This window comes from Mustela putorius, unplaced genomic scaffold (assembly GCF_011764305.1).
Source record: "Mustela putorius furo isolate JIRA1106 unplaced genomic scaffold, ASM1176430v1.1 tig00003834_pilon_pilon_pilon, whole genome shotgun sequence".
Taxonomy (NCBI): Eukaryota; Metazoa; Chordata; class Mammalia; order Carnivora; family Mustelidae; genus Mustela; species Mustela putorius.
In genome coordinates this window covers 110,006,562-110,019,462 of record NW_025421987.1, presented here as the reverse complement: position 1 = coordinate 110,019,462, position 12,901 = coordinate 110,006,562, and the positions used below count along the sequence as shown (strand labels likewise).

Below are 12,901 nucleotides of genomic sequence, written 5' to 3'. Positions count from 1 at the left end.
AAGATTATATGGAAGGTAGACATTATTCTTTCACATACTATATATTAAATGTATTATGATATAGTACGTTTAAAAATAATTTTCCTGTGTAAGGGTGAGGATTCATGTGTTTTGTGATAATGCTACTTTTAATTCTTGTGTTTTTAAGTTAATTGGGGGTATTTATGAAAATAAGGTATGCAGCCTCACTGTATTTTATGCTATAAGTTACAATTTACCTTAAGGTTGAAATAGTTTAATTTCATATTTACACTTGTTCCTCATATTAAAAAGTGGGGTCTTAAGGAAACAGCTGCAGTTTTTCAAGCAATGAGTAAGAATGGAATAGTGTGGATACTATTGTAAGACATCATCTTAATTTATTTCTTTAAAAAAATTTTTTTTTAATTTTATTTTTTCAGTGTTCCAAGAGTCATTGTTTATGTATTACAGCCAGTGCTCCGTGCAGTATGTGCCCTCCTTAATACCCACCACCAGGCTCACCTAACCTCCCCCCACAAAACCCTCAGTTTATTTCATAGATTCCAGAGTCTCTCATGGTTTGTCTCCCTGTCCGATTTCCCCCAATTCACTTTTCCTTATTTTTAAATCTTTAAAAAAGATTTTATTTATTTATTTGAGAGAGAGAGAGCATGTACACAAGTGAAGGAAGGGGCAAAGGGAGAGAATATCCAAGCTGACTCCAATTGAGTGTGGAGCCCAATATGGGGCTCAATTTCATGACCCATGAGATCAGGACCTGAGCTGAAACCAAGAATTGAATGCTTAACTGACTGAGCCCACCCAGGTGCCCCAAAGACATGGTCTATGAATGGTAAGTTCTTCTAGGCTCTTGAATGGAATGGATAGAAGTTCCTAAATAATCTTTAGATAGGCAGTTTTCAATCAAATTAAAATTGAAAAGGCTGTGTGATCTATTAAATAGAGAACTCCACTTATTTGTGTTGCCATTAATGATTATAGTTACAAGGCTATGATTACAAGGTTATGTTCTAGTTCTCTGGCTGCTGCCTTTCCTAGCTATATCGCTTCAGATAAGTCATTTTTGAGCCTTACTTTCCTCTTCTTCTTCCCTTTTTTTTTTTTTTGGTGGGTAGCAAAGCAAAGTTTATTGAGCCATAGTATAAAGCTCCTGAAGAGGGAGGGGACCTGAGAGGGTTGCCCCTGATTTTCCTGTTTTTAAACTGAGGCTGATTGTATGTACCTCCTAGAATGGTTGTAAAGCAGAGTATTTTAAAAGCTCTGTTAACAATGCTAGAAAAGCTATTTAAGCCTTGCAGCTGTTTCAAAGAATTGTAAAATGCAACTTATTTTCTCTTGCAGATCTGCTGTTTCTTGTGGGTCTCACCTCCTCAGTGTGCATAGTAGCGGAAATTATAAAGAAGGTTGAGAGGAGCAGGGAAAAGATCCAGAAGCATGTTAGTTCGACATCGTCGTCGTCTTTTCTTGAAGTATGATGCATATTGCATTCTTTTATTTGCAAACTAGGAATTGCAGTCTGAGGATCATTTAGAAGGGCAAGTTCAAGAGGATAATGAAGATTTGAGAACTTTTTAACTTTTCATTGACTAAAAATGAGTGTTATGTTAAAGACTTGATTTGAGACTTTAACCTGCTGGCAGTCCCAAATGAAATTATGCAACTTTGATAACATATTTCTTGATTTAAATTGGCTTTTGCAATTGAGTGGAACTTTATAAAGCATATGGGCAGTTATTTAATTAAAAAAAAAAAAAAAAGGCAAAACCTGAACCACCTTCTGCACTTAAAGAGGTCTAACAGTACAAATACACTATCTATCTTAGATAGATATAAATTTTTTTTTAATTTTTAAATATTGTACTATTTATGGTGGTGGGGCTTTCTTACTAATATACAGATAAATGAAATCATTTCAAAGGCATTCTATTGGTTTAGAAGTTGATTCCCAGGAATGCCGTATTTCAGCTACTGTATTTCCTTTTTCCTGCAATGTAAGCAGCTCAGACACCTTGTGTTACTGTTTTTGTATCAAGTTTTTTGCACAGGATGTGACCACTGTCAGATCACTGTTCTTTTCTTTCTTTTTGTGATTGAAAAGCCTATACTGCAATTTGAAGTAAATGTTTGCTTTTCTTAGTAAATGGTTGCTTTTTTTTTTTTTTTAAGTTATGAGTGTGGTCTAGCAATATTAATACAGGGTCATCAAGTGGCATTCTAGGTAGAGTAGCTTTGTCTGTAATTAACAGTTAGTTATAGAATCAAAAGCATTTAAGGGTGATTGGGCTGAAATTTATGATAGATTATATGAATATGTTAATGCTTCTTTTTTTGAGTTAAATATAAATATATACTTTGTCAAGTATCATTTTGTCATCCCCTAAATATAATTCCAGGTACCTCACCTGAACAATTGAATTTTATTTTTCTTAATGTCTTTCTATGTATATTTTTAAGCATTTTTCTTAGGAAGTATAGAATGCTATACTTAATTTTAAAAGCCCCAAATTCAGAGAGATGGTTTATGAACCAGGGTATACGGGAAGACTTGGTGCTGGCCTTGCTCTTTGAGTATCTGCATCTTTTCTGGCTTAGATTGCAGCACTACCCTGAGCCTGTTCCTTCAGACTTGCACCATTTGTTCTCTGCCTTCCTTCGGTTGCATTGGGCATCGCTAGAGAAAAAGCTGGATTTACTCTTATAGTGCCATCTGTTTTTATAATAGCTTGGTGAGGTGTAGGTAATTTTTTTCTTTTTTTCCGTGGTGGCAAATTTGGACCAGAAATTCAAAATTAGAAATCCATTTTCCTATTGAACATTTCTCTCTGACACAGAAATGGGTTTTAAATTCTTACATGTTTAATTCTTTTTGAAATTCATTAGTTTTGTATTTTGTAATTATTCTTCATTTTTTAAACTGTCAGCGTAAACCACTCGCTAGTTTTTATCAATATTAACCTGCCAGTGTTAGCACTGAAATACTGTTATTAATGATAGGAAAAATATCTATTCTTTGAGTCCTTGTGATTGAAACAGTTAAGTATTAGGAGCCAAGATGTCTGAAATTCATTCTCCTTTACCCTTTAAGGCTCAATAGTCACATGTACATTTTTCTCATTAGATAGAACATAGAAATCATTGTCTAGTCACTTCATCTTTAATGACGTGATGTCTCATACCTAAATTTTGTATGATTTTTTTTTTCTCTGTTACAAAGATTTGAAATATGTTATTATGCATATCAATCTTTTGCTTTCCATTTTAGGTTCAGACTATGACTTATATGAAATAAATGTGCCTATCCTTTCATTCGGTTTTTGAACCAAAAGAAAAAAAATGATTTCTTTTCATAAGTTAATGACTTTCCAGTCGGAACTGTTAACATTAAAATCTTATGGATGTAGAAGATAACCAAAATTAGGCAGTACTCATAGTGCATAGAATCTGTGATTTAAAAAGAAGTGAAATGTACAGTACAAATGTACTATATCCAGGTTTCAATTTTCTGTAGTGTAACAACAAATTAGAATATATTTGTATATATATCTTCCATAGTATATCTCACCCAAATTAGTATAGTATAGATAATTTAAATGTGCTTGTATCTAAATGTAAAATTTTTGCCTCATTTCCTAGCCCTAGGACTTGCAGAGTCCTTAATAATACTAACTTACTTGATTTTTCCCTGTTAGACTACCTCCTGAAGTTATTTGGTCCCAAAGTGATTAAATATCTGGGAAGAAAAGAAAGGAACTTGAAATAATTCACATAGGTAGATAATTCCCAGCTGCAGAGAAACGGCTTAACATGTTTTCTCACATTTGTACTGAGCATAGCATGACCTCGACGTGAAACAAAGTGAAACCAGTTAACCTAAAATCCTCCCCCTTCAGGATACAGGCTTTATTTAATAGCACTAACCACACTCAGAACGTTAAAACACATTTTTTATATTTTATACCCATGCAAGGTACATATTTCATATTGGTAGTCTTTCTGAAATCACTAAGTTTTAATCTCTTTTATATAGGACATGCATGAGTATTGGCCATACTCAAAATAGTTTCTCAGTGAAAAGAATTAGTGTCAAACAATATCATATTCAAGAACCTTAATTAACTTTGGCAGTTCATGTGCATTGTGTGTGACTCAAGCAAAAACTTAGATGGATGAATTATCATTTCAGTAAACGTTTACTTAGTGCCTAGAGTTTGCTAAGAATAAAAATGTGATAGGATCCTAGTCCTTCAAGATCTCATGGACAGGGTTGGCAGGGCATGCAACTGTTAACAAGCTATTTCATGAAAGTTAGTAGTGGTCTTGCACATTTATTTTAAAAATACACATACATTAAGATGAATTCAGCACACATTTTACTGACGTTTCCCTTTACATTGGCATTTGGAAATCTTTGAAATGCCTTGTTAGACTAAGTTACAGTCCAAATAGCTGATTTGCATACGGAAATGTGGTGTGGGTAAATATTCTAACTGGTATGTCACTGGATAAGCTGATTATCCCCATAATTAGCTTCCTTGAGCTCAGAATTTAGTATGACTATGAACTCTTTTTTATAGTTTTTTTTTTAAAGATTTTATTTATTTATTTGACAGAGATTACAAGTAGGCAGAGAGAGAGCGGGGGAAGGAAGCAGGCTCCTTGCTGAGGATAGAGTCCAATGTGGGACTCGATTCCAGGACCCTGGGATCATGACCTGAGCCGAAGGCAGAGGCTTTAACCCCCTGAGCCACCCAGGCACCCTGACCATTAACTCTTGTTAGACAACCTTATTTTCAGTTTTGGTTTTCAGAGTTGGTTGTTGTTGATAATGGAGAATGGCTATAACCAGTCCTTGATATTAATGTAGATATAATAGACTATATATATTGTTTAGATTTAGTTGTCGAAAGAATTAAGAGATAGTATCTTGCCTTTGTGGGGAGTTCTCCGTCTTAACCCTGGAGACCAGTATGAGATACATTTGGCACAGTGGAAAATGCTGCCCCAGATATTATCACAGCTAACGGAGAGAAACAACTTCATAGGAGGAGGTTGTCAAAGAAATTTCCTAGAACTAGTAGTATCTGAATCAAACCTTAAATTAGGACTCTCCAGCCTAGAAGCAGCAGAATAACTTCTACAGAGGAATTGATGGAGGGCTCAAAGGAACAGGTGAAAACCACAAGGTGTTTGGGGGCAGTTAAGACAAGAGGTATATAATGTTAGGGGTTGGATAGATAGGAGCCGAGTGGTGAAGGTAAAAACATTTGAGTGGTGGCATACTGGAAGATTTCAGGAGTGTGATATGAGTTTGGATTTTTGTCTTAAAATAACACTAATGGAAGCATGGAGGGTGGATTGTAAGGATAAAACAGGGAGACTGATGAAGAGAATTGTAAAAGATTAAGTGGTAGAGGGACAAACTGAGCTGTAGCAGTCAGTATGGGAATAAAGGTATATTATTATCTGTCTTCTAAGAGATGGTATGGACATGACCAGATGGGGGGAAAGAAACATGTGGAAATTCCCTGGCTTTTTGGACTTTCTGGCTTGGATAGTAGAGCTGTTTGGAGAATCACCGAAGCTGAGCAGCCTTTAATGGGACTACAAGTCAATTTGAATGGAAGTTTGTAGTATCCTTGAGATTTCCCAGTGGACATGTTAGAAGAGGTTTTAGCTCAATATGATTTAAAGTCATGGCTGACAAAGAATAATGTAGGAAAATAATTTCTTATTACAGGTATTACCTATATTCTTTTGCTAAAAAATAAAGCAATAAATGAATGTAAACTTGGCTTTGACAGAATAAAATTTTTTTGAAAGTAGTTTTTTTTTTAGTAAAGTAATGTAAGATTCAGTAAACAAATTCAAAATGCAAGGGGAAAAGATAGGAATATTTCAGCTTCCTCTGTTATAGAGCTTTCAGAATGAACCTGTTATTAAGATTACTGATGGGAAGACCCTGATCTGAATTATTGGGAATGCATCTTTTTGATGTTTGCAATAAGATACTCTTAAGGGGTGAGAGAATATAAGCAAAGAAATGCATAGCTTAGATTGAAGTTTTGCTGTGTATGAAAACATACTCAGTGAATGGCATTAAGGCTGGAAAATCGTAGATGCTTGCCCTGAGAAATTTATGGCAAGAGAATTGAAAACAATGTTTTGTTTTTCTTTTCCATTTTAGTTGTAATTCTTTCTTGTATCTTTCCAGCCTTGTATCCCACACAGTGTTCTAACACAGTCCACTTATCAGTCTTTTTGGATGGTATTCCTTCATCTGGAAAACCTTTTTCCTCTGCCTCAATTTTAAGAATTGGAATTTTTACCTGTTCTTCAAAACCCAGCTGAAGAGCCAACCAGCATGGCCTTTACTATAACGATGTGTGTGTGTGTGTGTGTGTGTGTGTGTGTGTGTGTGTGTGTGTGACAGTTTCTTATACATACTCTAAAGAATAAATCCATCTGTAAGTTTGGGCATAAAGTTGTGGGATTTTTTTTTTTTTTTTTAAAGAAAACAGAAACTTAAGTCCAAGCCACTACCTTAATCAATCTAGAGAGAAATTTGGTATAATCTTTTCCTTTTATTCAAAATAAGTTTAAGTGGTGAAATTTGGAGATGAAAGTGAAAAATCTTTGAGCCATTAGTTTTGATCTTTATAAATTCTTTTCTAATCTAAACCTGCTGTTGTTCCTATGTCCTCATGAGTATGATAACTGCCTGCATTTGTCCAGCTGCCCTGGGTAGACCGTGTTTCATGTACAGGCGGATCACTGTACACACCTGACTTTGCCATTCCTTTCCCCTTTTGTTGACATGTAAACAAACTGACAGATATTTTGGGCAAAGGCCCACATTTCTATGCCCGTCCCATGGCTGTTAGTCCTGGCAGAACTGCTTTCATATCTAAATCAAGGTTGCCCGTCACCATTATTTCTTCAGCAATAATTGCATTGTTCTACTTAGTAACCCTCTGAGTAGAATTCACATCTCACAGTCTTCACAAAGCACATTGTGCCAGATTGGGTAAATGGTTCTGCATGAACTTAGAGGTCCATTTTGGGTTCAGAGTATTTCCAGATTTTGAACTCTAAACAAAATGTGTTTCCTAATACAGCTCTCTCTCTCTCTCTCTTTTTTAAAGATTTTGTTACTTGGCAGAGACACAGTGAAAGAGGGAACACAAGCAGGGGGAGTGGGGAGTGGAGAGGGAGAAGCAGGCTTCCCGGGGAGCAGGAAGCCTGATGCAGGGCTCGATCCCAGGACCCTGGGATCATAACCTGAGCCGAAGGCAGACGCTTAATGACTGAGCCACCCAGGCACCCCTCTTTCTCTCTTTTTAAAATACTAATCCACTCAACTATATTAAAAATTTTTCTAGTAAGGCCTTCCTTATGATAAGTATGCTAAAGTTCCTGTTAGTTGAGGAGTAAGAGTTTGGTGCCATCTTATGGTCATAAAGAAAATCCTGAAATACCTTGAGCATGTGCTCTCTTTTTATCACATCTGCATCAGCAAAAGCACAATATGAAACAACTTATGTGAGTCTTCTAAAATATTATCTTTGGAGCCATTTATAGCAGGCCCCAACCAAATAGATGATTGTAAAAAATGTTCACTTGATAGGAGAGACATGACAAACTTTTACAATTTTAAGGAGTTACAAACGAATATGTTTTCATGTTTCTCACATGAATATGTGAGCATATTCTCACATGAATATGGTTATCTAATAGGATTGCATTAGAATTTATGACTCTATATATGGAGCAGGTCTGGATGGCCCATGAATGAGCTAGATGTGTTGCAAATAAGTGAAACAGTTTATTTTAATACTTCCCTAAGTCACCCACATGGGATTTTGATTTAGTTTTGGTGTTGATAAACTAAATCAGTCTGCTGCTGAATTTGTAACTAAAGTTATATTGGAAAACAGTTATGTACATTAATATATGTAGTATTTTTCACTGCTTCATGCTACAACAGAAATGAGTAGTTGCAACAGACCATATGGCTCACTAACCTAAAGTATTTACTTTCTGGCTGTTTACAGAATAAAGGTTGCCCACTCATATAGAAATTCAAAAAGAGGAAAATTGGCCAATGGATGGCATTCAGTGGATTAGAAAGGAAGGGACATCATTTTTCTCTACCTTCCAATCTCCCAGCAGGTTGTTACCTGGGATGGATGCACTTGATACCACATTTAATGTCAGTGACTCCTCTAATTCTCCACTAGGAAGGAAGTCAGAGAGTCTTCGTCTATTCTCAGAACATCAACATCAACAGCTGTTATCAGCCCCAGCTCATCACCAAGGCTCCTTGTTCTTACAGTGAATGGGTAGAGTGTTCAGATCTGTTGTCCCATCTGAGTTGTGCTCCTCATTAAAGACACACGAGAAGTGTGGCCTTCCCTCTTATTGGTTGTTTCTTCCTAACACAAACACAGAAGCAAGTTTAATTTGAGTAGGCTTATTTATATTATAAATATATAGGGAAAACAAAGTTTAGTAATAGTAGAAATCAAAACACCCTGTCAACACAGTCTTAGGGGAAAATGTACTCTTGTATTTTCTCAGAACAGAATGTTCCAAACCAAAATACATTTGCATAGTATTTATCATATTTCTAAGGTAAATTTATGATACTATTTCTTAGTAGATTGCTCTGATGGTCCACCTTTGGCTATCAGACTTATCACTTATGAAATAGATTATGGTTATTATTATAAGAGGGTCAGTTTCTTTAGTTTGTCTTTTAAGAAACAGTTCGCGAGGTACCCGTGTGTCTCGGTTGGTTAAGCGTCCGCTCTTGGTTTTGGCCCAGGTCGTGATTTCATAGTTATGAGGTTGAGCCACATGTTAGGCTCCATGCTCAGTGCAGAGTCTGCTTGAGATTCTCTATCTCTTCCTCTGCCCCTCACTTCGTGCTCATTTGTTCTTGCTTGCTCTCTCTTTCAAATAAATAAAATCTTTTTTAAAAAAACCAGTTTCTATACATCATAAAGCTTGAGGGACTACAGTACTTTGTGATTGGAAACTTGGGCTTATTGATGTTACCATTGTCAGATTTCAACAACAAAGGCCCCCCTACCTACTGTTTTTACCTCTTAGTTTCCATAGTTCTTGTGACAAGACAAGCTTGCTCTCTTGATGCCATCCTTCCTAGAGGCATCAACTACTACCTCTCTGATTATGAAATAGTACAGCGTACTTATTGGAGAGGTTTTTAAATAGAGGAAGAGGAAAACATTTTATAATCTCAACACCCGAAGTAACCTAGGCTTCAGACAGATGTTTTCACTTAAGTGCCTAAAAGGTATTTCTAACTTAACATATCCACAACAGAACCCCTAGATCCCCCAACTTCCCAACTACACCTCATAGTACGCAAATGAGTGACAACTGTATAGGAAATCCTATTAGGAATCCTAATTCCTGCCAGTATTTTATAAAGGCATAAAAATGCTGTATAACCATAGCAATTTTAGCAATAATTTATAGCAGTTCTCAATGGCACATTTACAAACACCATTTTTTCAGATATAATAAGTATTTACTCAAAAAAAAGCTGACAGCTCAGAGAAAGTTCTTTTAAAGCTGGATTAGTCTACATAGCTCCCCCCATCATGAAATACAGTTTGTTGTTGTGTACCCATGTTAGGAAGCATTGGGATAATGGAAAGTAGACTTTCTGTTTTTCGTGACAACATCCTTTTATTTATTCTCCCATAATGTGTAATACAAATGAATCAGGAAAATATGAGGAGAGTAATGTTCAGATAGACACATGGCAGTTTTTCAAGAAGAAACAGCACCTCAGTTAATCCTCCAAAAGCACCAATTACATTAAAAAACATAGAAAAGTTTTCCTAATCTTGTATGCTAGCTCACATGATGGCATAATTTTTTCATAAATGGTTCAGTCTTATAAACGATCAAAAACCCAATGTTGATACACTCTTATCAGCTTTTTTTTTTTAACGAAAACATTCCTAGGTGTTCCCTGATCCTGATGACAATGAGTTATATTGTACACAGAAATCTCCCAAGTGTCTCCATAGTCATAATGAGAAAATTAATTAAAAATACATATGTATACATGTGTATGTATAGGGGTGTACATGTACACATACTTATATACGTAAATATATAAATATTGAAAGATTTTGCTATTAACCAGATACATCAGATGTTACCAAGACTAGTTTGAGTAAAAGTGATTGCATGTGCATTGCCACATTTGTGTGAAATTTGATTTTTCTCCCTGAAAACTGTATCCAGTGAAACAAGCTGGAAATGCTTTTTCCATGTATTACCTTATCCATCTGTTTCTCCCATTTTAACAGACTGGTACATGGCCTGGTGCAGTCATGCTTTTGAATGTTTAAAAACATTCTTCCTCAGCATGAGGTCCTCATCTTAGGATTTTTATAGTTGGATGAACTTGAGTTTTAGTGAATTTCAGACCTGGAAAGAAATGGCAAAGCAGCTCACCATACATGGTTCAGAAAGCTGTTGCTGAAAGTGGGGAGGCATCTTTTTAATACATCTTCCCCAAATAAGTAGTATTTAATTTCAAATTGATACCAGGTGCAGAATCATTTTCAGTTGTCTTGACTGAAGTGCATCAATGTATGTAAGACCTTAATGCGATATATACCAAGTACCCTATATCCACCTCACTAAAAAATAAAAGGTCAGGATGTTTGGAGTCAGGTACTCGGGAGAGTTGTCCTTTTACAGAAGTGAAATTGTTTCTGCTCACTTTCTCGGTGCTGCTCTAGGTTCACGGAGTGCCTGCTGGCTAAATAACATGTGCTACAGAGTGCTAACCAGGGAACTCTGGAAATCTCACCAAGGGGAAAAACTCGCTTTGGCCTCCTTAGGATTAGGGGTAAGGCTAGGATATAACCCTGGTAGTTGCCTGGTAGTTGTCCTCCCATTAGCCATATTTGATAATGTTGATCTCCTTGCCTCTGCAAAATTTCTGCCATTAGCTCTGGAAGCTGCTGGTGTCATGGTGCTTTAATCTTTCTGCTCAACCCCCTCTCACTCTTTCTCAGATCCTTCGCTTTGCTCTTGGTCTTCTTGTGTGGATGCCACAATAATGGCTGGCATTTCTCACATGTTTCTAGTGCCAGGCACTGGGTGAAGTAACTTAAAAGTATATGTCATTTTGTCTTTAACAATTTGAACTATTTCAATTCCCGTTTTACAGATAGGGTAACTGAGGCATCATCATTAATTCATTTATACACAAAAGAAGAAAAGATAATTCTAAGACCTTTCTATTAAGGTCTTTATCTTTTTTTGTTTGTTTGTTTTGTTTTCTTTAAGATTTTATTTGTTTGTCGAGAGAATGAGAGCAAGCACAAGCAGGGAGAGCAGCAGAGGGAGAAGCAGGCTCCCTGCTTGAGCGAAGAGCCTGATGCAGGACTCCATCCCCAGGACCCTGGGATCATGACCTGATGCTTAATGCACTGAGCCACACAGGTGCCCCAATTTATTGTTAAAAAAAAAAACAACTGTCCAGAGTCCCTTTGGTACTTGAAACTAATTGAAGACTTACATTTGCAAAGCCTCAGGTAGGCTTTCATTAGCTAGAATTGAATCAGAAAGAGCAAGACCTAAAGGCTTGATTAAAAACGGGAAACAAATTTTCCAAATAGAATATGGAGTGTGTAACATTCTTCTTCTATAGAGGTGTTTCCATTTCCCCTATATCTCATCTGAATTACATTGCTATCTCTTAAAGCCAAATCTTGTGATTTAACCTGTCCTCAGCCTCGTGACTGCTGTCACTTTATTGTAGCGTTCAGTCTGCTCCTTGCTATTTTGTGGCTGAGAGATTGCTTCATAAAATATTATTTCGTTGTGTTTTGTCTCCCCCAAGTAGCTTATACGATTTGGAGGTTCAGGTACTATGTTGTATTTCTTTGGTAAACCCCTCAGATACCTTGTGGAGTGCTTATGATCTCTGATTTATACATCTAGGAGAAGATCTATAATGTGGTGGAGTAATTCCTTAATTATCAGAGTAAGAGTTAATGGACATTATTAGATTTTAACTGCTTCACTGCAAGGTAGTAAATTCATTTCAAGTGAATGGCCCTGATTGCAGTGGTTAGAGAAGGGAACCTGATCTCAGTGTCTACTGAAGGAGGGCTCCTTTGCTTGAAAAACTTTTAATGACAGAGATGAGTGATATAATTCAGAAATGGTTTTTCATGTAAGGTTGGTGGTTTGTAAAAGCGGTGTTGATGATAAAGCCCAGAAATAGGACATTCATACTGGTATAATTTCCAGATTGGCTCCCAAATGTAGGAATTAAGAGAAAGAGAATTTTGGGCGCCTGGGTGGCTCAGTGGATTAGGCCGCTGCCTTCGGCTCAGGTCATGATCTCGAGATCCTAGGATCGAGTCCCGCATCGGGCTCTCTGCTCGGCAGGGAGCCTGCTTCCCTCTCTCTCTCTCTGCCTACTGTGATCTCGCTCTGTCAAATAAATAAATAAAATCTTTAAAAAAAAAAAAAAAGAAAAAGAGAATTTTGATATAACAGTGGACTGAATGTGCTTGTGCTTGTAGTCCCCTTTAGGTCTACTGTTTTCTGGAAAAACACATATCAAAAATAGAGCATGTGAGTGTTTTTGATTCTTCTATGAATAACGATCTCTTCAGAAACATAAAAAGAACTAGTACAGAGCCACATGCACTCATCCTAAAATTAAACAATACCTAATTTTAAGAACTTTTTATTTGAAACAGAAACCAGTCTTTAGGGCTGAAAACTTTAGGAACAAGTAGGATTGTGCTTTTTGCCAGTCAACACTTGGAAGGTGTATATGAAACACTGGCTGATGCTGGGCTTACTCCTTTAAGAGTATACTTCTCACTAGGAAGGTGGAAAGACTTGTTGGCCA

General features: G+C 36.5%; 1 protein-coding gene across 7 annotated transcripts in view; it reads left to right on the top strand.

Annotated features, from left to right (window-relative positions):
- Positions 1-12,901, top strand: part of ATP2C1 (ATPase secretory pathway Ca2+ transporting 1) — a 182,851-nt gene that overhangs the window by 152,595 nt on the left and 17,355 nt on the right. For all 7 annotated transcript variants that reach the window (XR_006609236.1, XM_013061420.2, XM_013061421.2 and 4 more), the window contains one exon: positions 1,324-1,451. Coding sequence is in view for 6 of the 7 variants with exons in the window: in XM_013061420.2 (XP_012916874.1) it covers positions 1,324-1,451 (128 nt within the window). In the remaining variant the exon portion in view is untranslated. The remainder of the gene's footprint in view (positions 1-1,323; positions 1,452-12,901) is intronic.